At 52.1% G+C, this 14,571-nt stretch overlaps 1 protein-coding gene across 3 annotated transcripts in view; it reads right to left on the bottom strand.

Annotated features, from left to right (window-relative positions):
- Abr (ABR activator of RhoGEF and GTPase) overlaps nt 1-14,571 on the bottom strand; it is a 195,972-nt gene that overhangs the window by 5,845 nt on the left and 175,556 nt on the right. For all 3 annotated transcript variants that reach the window (XM_052197162.1, XM_052197163.1, XM_052197164.1), the window contains 4 exons: nt 2,688-2,747; nt 2,333-2,442; nt 1,434-1,573; nt 476-610 (listed from right to left, as the gene is read on the bottom strand). In XM_052197162.1, the coding sequence (XP_052053122.1) occupies nt 476-610; nt 1,434-1,573; nt 2,333-2,442; nt 2,688-2,747 (445 nt within the window). The remainder of the gene's footprint in view (nt 1-475; nt 611-1,433; nt 1,574-2,332; nt 2,443-2,687; nt 2,748-14,571) is intronic.

The raw sequence follows: 14,571 nt of genomic DNA, 5'->3' as shown, positions 1-14,571 counted from the left end.
CCTCGCACTCTCGGCAGGGTCCGAAGTCTTCTCTGCCTCAGGAGAGGGGAACACTGTGCCAGGCCTGGAAGTGGGCCCTGTAGGTGGTCACAGGACCTCCACTGGCTAGTACCTGGGCAATGAGGAGAGCCACTCCGTGGGGCTCAGGACAGCTGTCCCCAGTATACTACAGCTTCCTCTCTAGCCCTCAGCCCTGCCAGCTCAGGGCCTTCCTCCATGAATGCCTGTGTTTCGGGGCAGCAGATCACTGTGTAAGGGGGAGTGGGAGTCACAAAAGGGACATATGGGCAGAGGGACAGGTGAGAAGGACCCAGCCTCAGCAGGCTGCACCTCTTTCTCAGGTCCTCCTGTCACAAGAATGAGACTACTCTGAACTAGTTACTGACGGGAATTCCTGGGGCATTTCCTCCTGCTTTTCATTTTACCAGTCTAGGAGACTCAGCCCAACCAACCCTCAGGACCGCAGAAGCCTCACCAATGCCCTCCATGAAGGCTGGGTAAAGTCGGTCTGTAAGGAGGGGCTCAGGCAGCTCCCGAAAGTAGAGCTTGAGGGTACCAGCGATGGCGTTGATGTCCATGTCACTCAGCATCAGTAGGATGTCCTTGTTATCTGTCCAGGAGGGGGCAAGGTCAGAGGCTACACGGACCTCCGAGACATCTCAGTGGCAGCCCTCACTTGTTTCAGTCCCTCAAACCACTTCCCACTGCACTCCCTTGCTTCCCCTAGAAGACAGGGCATAGACAATGCCCACAGCTCTATGATATGTCAGTGCAGCTGCTATCTGTGGGAAAGGGCAGCAAGGGACAGACTGGGGACTATCTGCTGTGACTTCTCAGAAGAGAGCAGGGACATAACTACTGGCTCAGAGTACCAGAGCTGTATCCACAGCACACAGCACACACCTAATTACATGTTCTGGGGAGCCATATATCATCATGCCTCAGCCGCTAGCCTATCCTTACATACCTGGACTCTCAGCTGCCTGCCTGCTTAGGCATCTTGAGCACTGGATGTACTACCAGTGCCTTAGCCTGACCCAGCCCGATGGAAAAGAAGAAACTGAGGGCCAGGACCCACCACAGAAGAGACCTGCCACATGGTAACAGGGCCTGAAGACAGCCAGAGGAAGGAGCCTGAGCCAGCAATATACACGCTGGAGTCAAACGGTCTCGATTTAAGTTCAGGTACAAAAATATACAAGCTCGGTAACCCAGAACAAGTGACCTGACCTCTCAACACCATCCTTATTGTAGCAGTGGTTAAGAAACATGAATGAGGGAAACAAGTGACAAGACCAGAATGTGTAACTTGTCAGGGGATTCAGAAACAGCCTCCTTTGTGCCACAACAAACTCCAGGGCACTGGCCAGGGCTTCCCCACTCTCCACCAGCTGCTCCAGTACCATCCATCCCCACTGGGCCTCCCTACTCACTGGCATCAAAGACGGCCTTCAGGGCCTGGATGTCCGTGGCCACCCCTGATATCCTGTAGATGCCAACCTCCTCGATGCCCCTCTTCTCCACCTCTTCTATGCATTGCCGGACGATGTAGGGCACCTTGGAGCGCTCCCGCCTGCAGGACACAGGTGCAGAGGAAATGGAGGGAACTTCTCACACTGGCTGCGCCCTCTAGCTCCGCCACAGCATACCTCAGCCTTGGTCAGCTTTAGCCCCTTGGGGGCAGGAGTCAAGGCAAGGAAGGCCCCAGGGAAGAGGCTATCCCATTCCTCAAAGCCAGCTTGCTGAGATACAGCACGGTGGGAGAAGGCTTAAAGACCGGGGAAAGAACTTCCCATTGGATTGAAATGCTTGAGTGGGCGTGGCTCAGTGGCAGAGCACTTCTGTGACAACTCAGAGACTGTGGACCCAATGCAATAAATAAAAATGCTCGAGGGGAAAGGAAAAGCAACAAACCAAAAAAAATGCTCACAGGGAGGCTGACCAGCTGATTCGCATGACCAGGGTAGGTCAGGACCTGGGAACAAAGCACCCAAAGGGCAGGGTGACCTAAAAGGGTGTGGGCCTTTCCCAGACAGCCACCCAGACTCCAGCTTACTGCTGCCAAGCCCAAGCATGGGTCCACAGTCACTGTCACTTCTTGTTTACTGCAGGAAACAGATACTCTGGCTTCCCCTGGGACTGTCCACCATTTCCATGTTGGCCTGCTTATTTCTAAAGTATCCCAGGAGCCATTTCTGGTCTCCAAACTGGCTGCCTGTGGTACTGACTGATTAAGCTGCTGGCATGAGCAGGGACAAGGGCAGGGGCTGGGTGGTGGGAGGTTGCTGGCACCTAGCTCCTGAAGCTACTTGATCTCCAAGACAGCACCTACTTGGTCACCACGCTGATCTTCACCCCGAAGACGCCTGTCTGCTTTTTGGATGGGGTCCTCTTCAGGCTCATGTCACGGCTGGTAAATTTCATGGAGAATTCCACTTTGATCTGGTCAGGGGGTTGAGCAGTAGGTACAAATCCCCCAGGGAATGAGTTATCACCAAACATAGGGTCTCTCTCCCCAAGACTGCAAACGGGGTAACCCCGAGCTGGCAGGGCTCCATGCACACCTGCAGCTGGGAAGGGGGAAGGGTGTGGCCAAAGAGAGGAGAACACTGGTCTGAGGGGGCGCAGACAGCCTAGCACCCAGGGGAGGATGCAGGAGTGATGGCACGTGGCTCAGATGTCCTTACCCCATTCATCTCAATCACATCTGTATGCCAGTTCTTGCTTTCTACTGTCTGTGGATCCAGCTGCAGAGACAGAGAGACGGGAAGGTTAGGGAAGGAGAGACGCAGGCCAGAGGCCAGCTTCTCCTGTGGGTCAGCAGTTGCTTATAAGAAAGGTAAAGAGTGGGGCTGGAGAGATGGCTCAGTGGTTAAGAGCACTGAATGCTCTTCTGAAGGCCCTGAGTTCAAATCCCAAGAACCACAGGGTGGCTCACAATCATCCGTAACAAGATCTGATGACCTCTTCTGGGGTGTCTGAAGACAGCTACAGTGTACTTACATATAATAATAGTAATAATAATAATAAAAAAAAGAAAGGTAAAGAGTGAGAAAGGCAGAGGCCTAGATGTTCATCCTGAAATGACCTGTGAAAAAGTAGCTTCAGCCACAGCCCCCATTCCCTCCAGAAGGACCTCTGATTCCCTGGAGAGACACCTTCAGAGACTCTGTCCATCTAACTGTGCTGGCTCCTACGCCAAATGGACCATGTCACCTAATTTCACAGATGCAACAATGGCACACAAGTGAGCACCATGCACAGCACACACTTGGAGGGGGGACACATCAGGGCTTCCTGATTTCCTTGAGGGTCTCTAGCCCTTGGCACCTACTAGACAGAAGAATGGGACACTAAAACCTTGCTGCGCCCACATCACCGATATACCCCAGCCGGCCCCCAACCCCAGAACATTTTAAAGTCAACATCTCAACATTTCTATGGCAAGTTTAAGTAGCTGCAAAGATCATTTCCAGAATAATGTAAATATTGACACTGTCAAGTGGTGACATCATTCTTTAAGTATATGCAGTGGAATCGAATTACCATAGTGATTCAACACCCACTATCATCCACTTAAACACAAGAATGAGCTCATCTTCTGAAGTGACAAGGCCCATCTGACAATGTGGTAGTCAAGAGCTACGGGCAGTGTCTCACAGGTGTCCTTCTCCTTGCCTCACCACCGTGATCCTCAGCAAGTCTTTGCACCTTCAGGCGCCATGTGTGCTTCAACCAGGCTACTGTCCCCACAGAAAAAAAACTGTATGTGGGTGAGCCCAGGTCCTTCCTGTGCTTGTCGCCTCTGATAGGGTCTGGGTCTATACCTGGCTGGCTCTGGGCCTACATCCAGTCAGTCTATAGAGACTCAGGCCCTGTGTTCAGTTACTTCCTTGTCACAGAGGAGGAATGGAATTGAGAATATAAGGGTAATGAACCAGGGGAAAACCAAGTACACACACACACACACACACACACACACACACACACACACACACACACACACACCTTCCTTGGGCAGAGTCCCTGCCCACAGGATGGCCCCCAACAAAGACAGCCACCAGCATGACTGCTGCCCAGGCCCTCTCATCCAGAAGGCTTGAGGCCAAGGATTCTACTTTGTCCCAACAGAAGCCCCAACTTTGACCTTAGTTTTCTGAACCTCCCTTCTCTCTCCACGTTTGTCCCCCAAATCCTGGATCTATAGCACAGCCCACCCTTTCACAGGTCCTTAACTGCATCTAGACTGCTGGATCTTAGAGACAGGGCCTCTGTCTGTCCTGATACTGCCTCCCTGCCTGCTGCTGCCAATGTGCCCACACAGAGGTGAGCCACACAATGGAGGGATCTCAACTGTTCTTGCCCAGTTTTGGAGATTTTTAGGACAGTGTCTTGCTATGTCATTCTGGCGGCCTGGAACTCTCAATCCTCCTACCTCAGCCTCTGAGTGCCTGACTTATGACTAGTCCTTTCAAAAGTAAGTCTTTCTAGGTACCAGCAGAAGCCGCAGGCTGTTTCATGGTCCTGACACCTAACCGACTCACCTTATATCCCTATCTTAGCACCCTATAACCTGGCACTTCCTCTTGACAGAGCCAATGGTCCCTGTCTCCTAGAGCACCATCTGAACAGAGCCTGGGTTTGGAAATGTTAGGGATTAGTAGTCGGGCTGGCTTAAGTCTCCTGTTCTATCTCCTGATTTGGGTTGGGTTACTGACAAGCCTTGGCTTACTCACAGAGCTGCCTGACAGTCTGAGCATTCTGTGTAAGTCTGACACTTTGACAAACCCTTTGTACACACATCTCAGTTAATCAACATAATCCACCAGTGTTGTTTAAGCCTTTGTAGCTATCCTCATTCTGAAGATGAGGACACGGAGACTTAAACAGTGCAAGGAATCTGCTGTGTCCAAGACCCAAGGAATGTGCGCTGGGTGACTAAATCTGTAGGATACTAGGTAACAAGCCTAACCTGGCACCTGTGCTTTGGCGGCTGCTGGCCCATGATTCACTCAGAAAAGACAGCAGGCTTCTTGCTGTGGAGTCTGTCTAGCTGCTTCTAGCACAAACTTCCTGTTTGCTCTGTTTTCTACTCAGGACTCTGCTCCCCTGGGAGATTTTAAAACAGGTAGAGGCACTGCTAGTGCTAGGGCTCATTCTGGCTCCCTCCTCCAGAGAGCCCTCAGAGAACCACAGGACTTGCTCCCTCTATGGTCCACTCTGTCTACCACCTGCGCTGTGTGCTCACATGCGCCAGCCCTGCTCAGCACAGCTATGGGTAAGGTGCCCTTCTTGTTCCTGTGAGTTCCCGCCACTGCCATGTCCTTGGTTCTTGCCACAGGTGCCCCCAGTACCCACTTAAAAGGACCTGCCCAGCCTCTCAGTGCCTTGACAATGATGCTCAGATTCCCAGGAGGCCAGCAGCCTTGAGAAACCAAGTCTATTTCAGGATGTCATTTAAATACAGAGGAGGGAGGGTGGGGCGCAGAGAGGGACATGGCACATTTTCCAGAGAAATGATGCTGCCTGAGCTGCTGAGACTATTTATAACCCCTGGGAACTGTGGACTCTGCTATTTCCTGATTAGATTAGTGCTCAGGGTGCAGGAGCCAGCCCCTGGGATGTCAGTCAGAGGGGACAACTTCCCAGAAGACAGGTGCCATCTGTGGGTCCTGGGAACAGGCACTGAGAGGAAGGTATCAGACCATCTGAAGGAGAACGGCAGATGGGGCTTGTGCGGGGCTGGAATGGGGGAGAACCACAGGTAACATACCCTCAGTGAGGCTCCTCCAGGGTGGGGCTCAGGGAGGAGAGAAACAGGTCCCAAAACACCTCAGAGGGAGTTAACAGACACACAGCAACTCAACTGTCTGGGTTTAGCTTTTGGCCCACTGTGACCATCATTCAGCCCTCTCCCTAAAAGAAGTGGAGGCCTTTAGACGATTGTCCAAGAGTGTGCACCAGGCCATGAGTCACCTAGCAGCGGTTCTGTTAGAATCCCTGTTGCTGTCAGTCCTTTTAGACCAAAGGAACCCCATATGTAGGACAGGAAGCACCAACATGGTCATATAAGGGGAAGGTTCCAAGGACAGAGAAGGACACTCAGGGTGAGTTTTGGGAACATCCTCAGGTGTGGCAGTCCTCCCTCCCCAGGCCCAGCTTTCACCAGCCCAGGCAGGTAACCCCATCCATCACTTCTTGGCCACTTCCCTGCGCCCTGCATTTAGGAGGCGCAAAGCAAGTGTGACCTACTCTTGCCACAGGCATCTCTTTCCCTATTCTCTGTCAGCTGACAATGCCATTTTCAAGCCTGGGTCACATTCTACTATGACACATGTCCTCTACCAGACAGCCAGCCCCTCAGCATTCTGGGAATGACGACTGCTATTGCCCCAGCTTCTGGACATGCCCTCGTGTGGACTGTTCAATCTTCACTAAGAAGACTGGGGACAAACAGAAAGTCAAAACCAGCTAGCCCTGGTCTCAGTGGAGAGAGAGAGAGAGAGAGAGAGACAGAAAAGCAATCTTCAGCAAGCAGTGCCCTGGGATACAACCAGTGGCTCAGTGAATGACACACACCCCTGATGACAATGTTCAGCAGGGCTCCAGGCCCCCACCTTTGAAAGTAACACGCCTTTCTTAGGCTACACCCTCTACCATTGCCACAGCACTGGAGAGCAAAGGCTGTAAGGAGCTCGGCCTCCTACACAAGCCCCTGACCTCCTGTCCCCGGCAGCTGCTCCTACCAGCCTACCATTCCTAGTCTACTCTGCCTTTGGCCTGCTGAGACTGAGACCCACCACTGCCCTTTGCTAGAAAGGAACAGACTCTCCTCAAAGTCTACAGCTTGTTTTAGAGATTTATAAACGTTCTTTAATAAGGGCAGCAAATCCAGCATGCTAAAGCTTCTGGGCTAAGAGGCACAGGAGCGTCACATGACCCAAGAGCCTCACTAAAACAGACTGCTGATAGGTACCAAGCCAAGGTAGCCTGGAGTCTGGATGTTTCTGGAGATCCTTAACCCAGTTAGGTACCATGTGTGCTGTGGGTATGATTCCTATGACTGATACCAAGGGCCACAGTGGTGGCCTTGGGCTGCTTTACCCTGTCTTCTCAAGTAGTCACAGGCTTAGGGCTGGATCCTCTGGGAAACTAAGCCAGCCTGTCACTGAGACATACCACAGGCAGAGAGGCACAGCAGGGCAGGCAGTCTGAAAGGGATCTGCCAAGAGACTGCCTCGCCTTCCTGCAGCAGGGCACTTAAGCTTCTGTCCACGTGGCTGCTGAGCTCAGGCAGGGGCAGAGGAACAGGCCTTCCAGCTCAGCAACTGGGTCAGAAAAGACCAGGGTCAGGCTCAGGAAATTGTCACCTCATCTTTCCAGTGGCCTGGCAGCCTCTCTGTAGAGCCCAGCCAGCTCTGACTTTCTAGCCCTCAGCCCCTGGAACAGGTACAGCAGGGCCGGCCAGGCTGCCCGGAAGGTGCTCTGTGGCAGCAGTCTGCCCCTCTCCTCCCAAACCAACCACAGATGGGCTAAGGCTGACTCCCTATTCTAAGATACCCGGGTGAGGCCCCTTTGCCACTGCTCCCTTTCCCTCCCCCTCTCAAGAACTCTCAAGTTCCCAAGGCCCACATATGGAAGGGGTTTAGCAGCTCTGAATGAGGCTTTTATTGAAGCCAGGTTAGCTTCTTAGTCCCTCAACAACCTGCCTTTTCCAGCGCTCCATCCTGGGCCTCAGCCTACACTGTGTAGACCACACTGTGTAGACCACACTCTTGGGCTCTGCCTGGACACGGCTGAACTTTAAGGAGAGACAGACAAAAACTAAAAAGTGAACTGCTTCTGGCCTTCCTCTCTCCCCAGCCCTGTGGCTCTGCCAAGGCCTTTCCTATTAGTGGCCAGCCTGAGGATTTTACCCTAGGGCCAAGCTGCAAGTAAAAAGCAAGTATTTTACCCTGCCCTTGCCCAGGGCCATGCTGGGGTCAGCAGGGCAACAAGGGCAGGGGCATCATCCCAGTCTGGAGATGGTCAAGGTCAGAGCAGCAGAGGCAGACCTCAGTTTCCTGAGGCAGTCGGCATTCCAGGGTCCTTCCATGCTGGCTGCTACTGGAAGGTGAAGGGTCTGGAAGACCACCACAGGCTCAAAGGCCTTAACTTGCAATGGTTTGGTAAGAATTATAAAATCCTTTTCTAAAACTGACTTTACCTCCCACCCTGGCCAGGAAGACTTTCTAGGTACAGATCCCACTGTGAAAATGGGGACACTGGCAATTTACTGTGTAGCTCTGAGCAGACTCACTCCCAAGCCTCACATCTGCTCTGAGTCTCATGTCCATACACGTTATCAACAGCATCCCTGTGCCCTTTGAGACACAGCATACTGGGCCAGGCGGCATACCCTATCCACGAGGCAGCTGGGTAGGAACCTTGTGCCTCCACAAGTTCCTATCTAGGTTATCCACTGACCACACAACCCTGACAACTGGGCTTCTGAGAAACAGCCTCGGGGCCTGAGCAAGTGCTGGGCTCCTCCTCGGAGGCCATGTAAGGCAGCTGGTAGAGGGAGAGCCTATATATAGGGGCCAAGCTGTTTGGATTTAAGAACCAGCTCCTCTGCTAAGCACCATGTAACATCATCTGGGTCATTCCCTAAGCTTCCATTCCCTCACATACAAAGCGGCATGGATAACACTAGCACTTACGTCACAGACCCATGCCGAGTACCCAGGCCATGCTCAAGACACACCAACACTTTTGAACTGTGCTGAAAGGCTCTAGTGGCGTCCTTCCCGATGCTGACAAGTCCGTATGCCTTCAACTTTGTCCCCTCCACTCTGCACGGCCTTCTGCTTTTGAACACACCTCTCTAGAGCTTCTGTCACGTAGGCTCTTTTGTCTGGACTTCACTGTCCCCACTAGATCTTTTGTGGTCAAACCCATGAAACTTTATCCTTTAAATGCTCTAGCCTTTAATCCCAGCACTTGGGAGGCAGAGGCAGGTAGATCTGTGTGAGTCTGAAGCCTGGCTGGTCTACAAAGTGAATCCCAGGACTGCCAGGGCTGTTACACAGAAAACCTATCTTAAGTCACGCCCCATACCTCCGCCCCCCCCCCCCAAAAAAAACCCTCCAGCTAAGCCTCCCAATCCTTCCTCTCTAATCTATTAACCTCTCCCCCGTTTTCTTTTCTTCATAAATCACCCAGCCTGGAATGACCCTACTTATTAACTGACTTTTTTAGATCACCTCCTCCCTGCCTGGGCCCCATCCATATCCCTCAGCCCGGAACAAAAGAGGTGTCCATCAACACCCATGCTCCAGGACGTGGGGAATGGAGACAGCAATAGCTTTCCACCATGGTTCCTTCAAGACAGGAGTCGCACATTCCAGTTTGCCTCTTTTCTCCCATATTCAGTGAATGGTTGGCCACGTGAACCTTCCTATGTGTGGAGAGTTTAGAGCTCAGGAGTAGGAATTCAGTCCTAGCCATGACGGTCAAATGAGCTGGATTCACAGAGATCATCCCGCTGGCTCCCTTCACAGCGCCGACAGCAGACAGGAGAGACTTAGCCAAGGTCTTACAGCAAGTTAAACCATTTTTCCAGGACTGAAAAAAAGGAAGTTCCTTGGCTCCTACCAGCCTAGAAGCTCTTTCTTCTCTAGAAGCCTGTGTCACGAGTCTGGGGTGCTCCAAGGAGGCTTGCTGTGCTCCTGGAGCTGGAGCACAGCACTCAAGCCGCTGATGGGAATGCGAGTTGTGGGCACTCCTGCACCGGCGGTAGTCAAAGTCCAGGATAGAGATGCTTCTAGGCTCTGTCTCAGGACATGTTGCAAGCTAAGCTGGGACCCCTCCCAACCCCCTGCAAAAGCCCAGGAATAGCTCCTATGGCACTCCTGTGGGACCAAGAATAGAGCAGCTGGTCTAAAGATCCTAGAATCCAAAGACTGATACTGGCTTTCTTCTGAGCATTGGACAGGTCCCAAGAGCAGGAGGCGGGGGTTGTGTGTCCACTAGGGAGCTGACAGAACACAATTGCCTCTTTCCTGTCCCCAGCATGCTGTGACAGAGGAAAGGAAGACGAATAGTCCCTTGCCAGTTCACAGAGGGGTACTTGGCAGAAGGCTGAGTCCATGCACATGAGTGTCCTTTACCAACATGTGGCAACACCTCCAAACAGCACCTGTAGATGTTTCTGAGATCCTTCTTAAAGTCCTCCATAGCTCTGACCTCCTGAGCATGGGACCTCACTATATCTGTACGCTACTACAGCCCTGGGTGCCAGGAGTTCTGACCTTTGAGGAATCAGTTAGGTTGGCAGGCCCAGCAATCCCTGTCCAAGGTCATCTAAATGTAGGACACTAAGCCCAACTGGGCCAACTGGTCAACCTATGTATAGGATCAGAGATGCTGGAGGGAACCATAGTGCCCCGGCACTTACCTCATACAGTGCCCAGAGTTAAGATATCCCAGGTGCCAAAAACTTTGACAAGTTCCCCTGAACAAGGACTCCCACCTCTGAGTGCATGAGTCCTGTGAAACAGCACATTGTATACAGGGTGGCTCTACATCTGGATGGGGCTACAGATCATATATGCAGAAGGGAAGAATGGGAAGAAGGGAGAAGTGGAGTTGAGAGACTATTCACAAGGTCCCTGAAGTCAGGGTTTCTCACTCTGGGAGGTAGAAGGAAGCACAAGGCTGTGTGAATACAAAAACCCTACTTCTATCTGCTGGTCTGACCACACTCTTGCCCCACAGAGGTCTAGGAGAAAGAGGGTTGTGTCAGGGGTCTCTAGTCCTTGGAGTGAGTGCTCTTGTTCTTTTATCTACTGCTGGAGAACACTACAGGGATGCATTGGTTCATGAATGGCAGAGGTACATAATGCAAGTCTCTTTTCTTTGCTAGTAAGGATATAGGGAAGAAGGCAGCAGGGTAGAGCATCAGACAGGGTATTTCTAGTGCAGATTTAATATCTTTTCTCCTTTCTCAGAAAGGGTCTTACTATGTAGATTATTATGTAGCTCAGGCTAGATGCAAACATGTGGCAGTCTTACTGTCTCAGCCTTGAAGACTGGGATTACAGGCTTGTGCCACCACTCACAGCGTTAAGGTCTTTTTTGATGTTCAGAGCCATAATGATGAATGAGGCCAGGACACATGTGCATCTTATATATCTAATACCCTTGTACCCTCAATGGCAGGAACAGTCAGTAAAGGGCCAAATGAATATATGTCCTGGAATATATGTGTTATATGCAAACCTCTGCTAGAAATATCTGTCAAGCTAAATGACCCTCTGGATAGGCTTAAGAGCTGCCCTGGCAGGCCAATCAAGCTGACAGCAGAATCCTCTTCTATTGTTCTCCTTAGCCCTAAGGTCCCCCAGACAAGTGACCTTAAGATATCCTGTATCTCATCCTTTCTCCCTTTATGCAAGCAGGGTGAGGTAATGGCCACCACAGGGCAGGTACATTTAGCAACATCAGCATCCATCTTGTCAGGAGGAGCTCTTCAAAAGCCCAGACTTCTCAGGCCCACACAGTCATTTTTTGAGGCAGAGATAAAGGCCAGAAGCTTTCCCTAGCTCGCTTGTATCTTTGTTCAGCCTGAATCTCCACTTCTGGCCAGCATCTGGCCTGGTCTGGACGAGAAGCATCTTTGTCTTGGGTGCAGAGAAACAGTAAGAGTCTTGATTTCCTCACTAGACAAATGTCTCTGGCCTGGCTTTGCTTTGGGCTTCTTACTTCGCCTCTATGATTCCCACAGGGGCCTTATTAAAACCTTTGGCTGTTCCGGGATTAGGAATGGAATTCTTCCTTCAATCCCTTCCCCTCATAGGTTCAACCTAAGAATTTAGACCCAGGCAGGATAGAAAGAAGGGTAAAATCCTAAGCTTGCTCTACTTGAATATGATTGGAGAAAGGGGGGGGGGAGAAGAAGGCAAACTGAAATGCAAGTTAAACACTGCACGCCCTGGCAGAACCCACAAAGCCAAATGCCACGTGTGTCCCCTGCTAAATGCTTGCACAACAAACCAACTGCCAAGTCAGGGCCTAGACAGAGGCTTCAGCCCCAGAACTGATTGTGGGGACACAGTAATCTATTCCAGCCCTGCCCCTAGGAAAGTCCCTGCACCTCTGCCTCTGCTCCTCCAGCAAACAGGTTTCACACCATTTCAAAATGGTTTTAATACCAGGACCTTTCAATGAGAACACTCTTCAGCCCCAGTGTGGGATCCCAGATTGAGTTACCCCTCCTCTGGCTTTTAGTGGCTTTGGTTAGAGGGGAACAGGAAGGCCACAAGTATCTCAGCATTCATGACGTCAAATCCTTAGGGCATAGTTAGTGAGTTAATAAGGTGGTCCCTGCCAGACTGGGCAGAACCTGTTCCCCAAACCCACCAAAGGCCCTACTCAATCTCAGCGCCCATAGCTTGGCAGTAAGCCATTCTGAAATAAGTAGGCTGTAGAAGGAAGGGAAGAACACCCCCACCTTCCGGCCTAGGCAATAAAGCAGGCTCAGGAGGGTGATGTCCCTGTCATCTGCAGGGTCCATGACACTGACACACTTTATCACACAGCATGTGCTAGGGGACTGAATCAAACTACGAAGCACAGCCCTGCATCACAGCCACTCTGCAGCTGCACTGATGCCAACAAACTCAGTAGTCCAGCACCTGGCTGGCCTCCTACCCTCAGCCAGAAATCAGAAACTGTTAGATACCACTGCAAGCTAAGCCAGCCAATGAGTTCCTACAGTGGCTCTGTTCTGCCAGCCACAAATGAAAGGAGGACTAAAGTGTGGCCTTCAAGGTTCAGAATTTTAACCCTACCTGCCTGGTTCCCAGGGTGGCAGGTAGGCTGCAAACTCTGGCTAGTTTGGGGTCAGGAACCTACTATGGCAGTTTCTTGCCAACCTTGAGGTTTGGGAGTGGTGTGCTCTGCGCTGGTGTCTGCTAGTCTCAGCAAGACCTAGGAGAGGGGATAGGGATGGCTCCAGGCTGCCTGCAATAAACAGCCGCCTCAGCAGAGAGGGGCTCTGGTGGATGCCAGGGCCAGTAGGGCTCTGCTTGCTTGGTCCCCAGGGAGACTGAAGGTGACACAGGGGCCCAAGCAGGATAGCTCAAGTTGCTTCCCTACCCAGCGCTTTCCAGGACTGATGTCACCTCTACAGGGTCAACTATAACTCACTGGCCAGAGATCAAACCAAACGGGAGCCAATGGGCCCAAGAGCACCCCTCTTGACATGCGCTGGCTGGCACAGCCCTTGGCCAAGGGTCTGGCTCTGAGCTTCAGGGAGACTTGTAAGCCCCATCACAGACTCATGTCAGTCACTAAGTTGAAGGGTTACGAAGGCTCTGGCCAGCCAGGACTGGTACCCTGTAACAACTCAGGCAGTCAATCAGATCCGTGGCCTTATCAAGCACTTACTGTGTGCTAGGCACTGGGTCTGGCTTTTCCTTGGCTGCCTGATACCAGGGCTTAAGGCCAGCTCCAAGGCAGCCTGCCCAGATGTAGGACACTCAGCGTCCATCTCAGACTTTTATCCCAGCTCAGGTCTGGGGCTGTAGGCAAGACCCTGCAGGCAGCTTGCCCTGGCACAGCTTTGTCAGGAACCCCCTGGCATGCTGTGTAAGTTGCTGGATGCCCAGTTGGCACCAGTCCATCAGTTGTCTGGGTGGTCCCCAGACAGCCCCCAGACTTAGCACATTATTCCCACTCTACAACCAATCCTTCCTGCCTGGTGGCAATGATCCTTTCAGCTTGCGCGCGTACACACACACACACACACACACACACACACACAAATACACACACAAATACACACACACACATACACACACACACACACACACACACACACACACACACACCTTACATAGTAGACTATGTTGAGATGCTCCTCAGCAAAGGGATAGAGAACTGATATCCACAAAAGAGGGCTGGGGATAGCCTGTGTTGGGCTGTGGGATGGACAATGAGATCCAGTGAAGCTGTCTATCTACTTCTATTTCTACCAGTTTATATTCAGAAGGAAGCCAGGCAGAGTCCACTTGCACAGGAGACAAACCCCTTTCTGCCCAGCCAGGGACAGATGCAGAAAAGGCATCCAGGGTTGGGGGGGGGGGGCTGCCACTAGCATTCATCACTAAGTTCAAGCACTTAAAGCATACCCACATTCCAGCCTCTGTCTTGGGACTTCTGGGACCCAGCAGGAGCAGTACTGCAGAGGTAGACAGAGTCCCCAGCAGACCCTAGACCTCCCACAGCCAGCCTCTCTAGCCCTCCACCACCCAACCAGCCCCTGCTAGCACCTTGTGGCGAAGCAGCTTACTGCGCACTCGGCCCCAGAGTCGGGCACCAGTATTGGGCATTCGCTTGCTTCCCGGCTCCTCCAGCTGATCCAGGCAGCAGTGCTCCAGGGATTCGCACACTGCTTTCAGGCTGCAGTCGGGCTGAGGTAGGATGTCCATCATGCCGGTGGCCGGCCTGCCGAGCCAGATCCAGGCAGAAAGGTGGAGAAGTGCACAAGCGGCTCCGGAGAGAGCGGCTGTCTGCGCCCAAGTGCTC

The sequence above is a fragment of the Apodemus sylvaticus genome, chromosome 10 (assembly GCF_947179515.1).
Source record: "Apodemus sylvaticus chromosome 10, mApoSyl1.1, whole genome shotgun sequence".
Classification (NCBI taxonomy): domain Eukaryota; kingdom Metazoa; phylum Chordata; class Mammalia; order Rodentia; family Muridae; genus Apodemus; species Apodemus sylvaticus.
The sequence above is the reverse complement of the archived record's forward strand: the minus strand, read 5'-3'. Positions and strand labels throughout refer to the sequence as shown.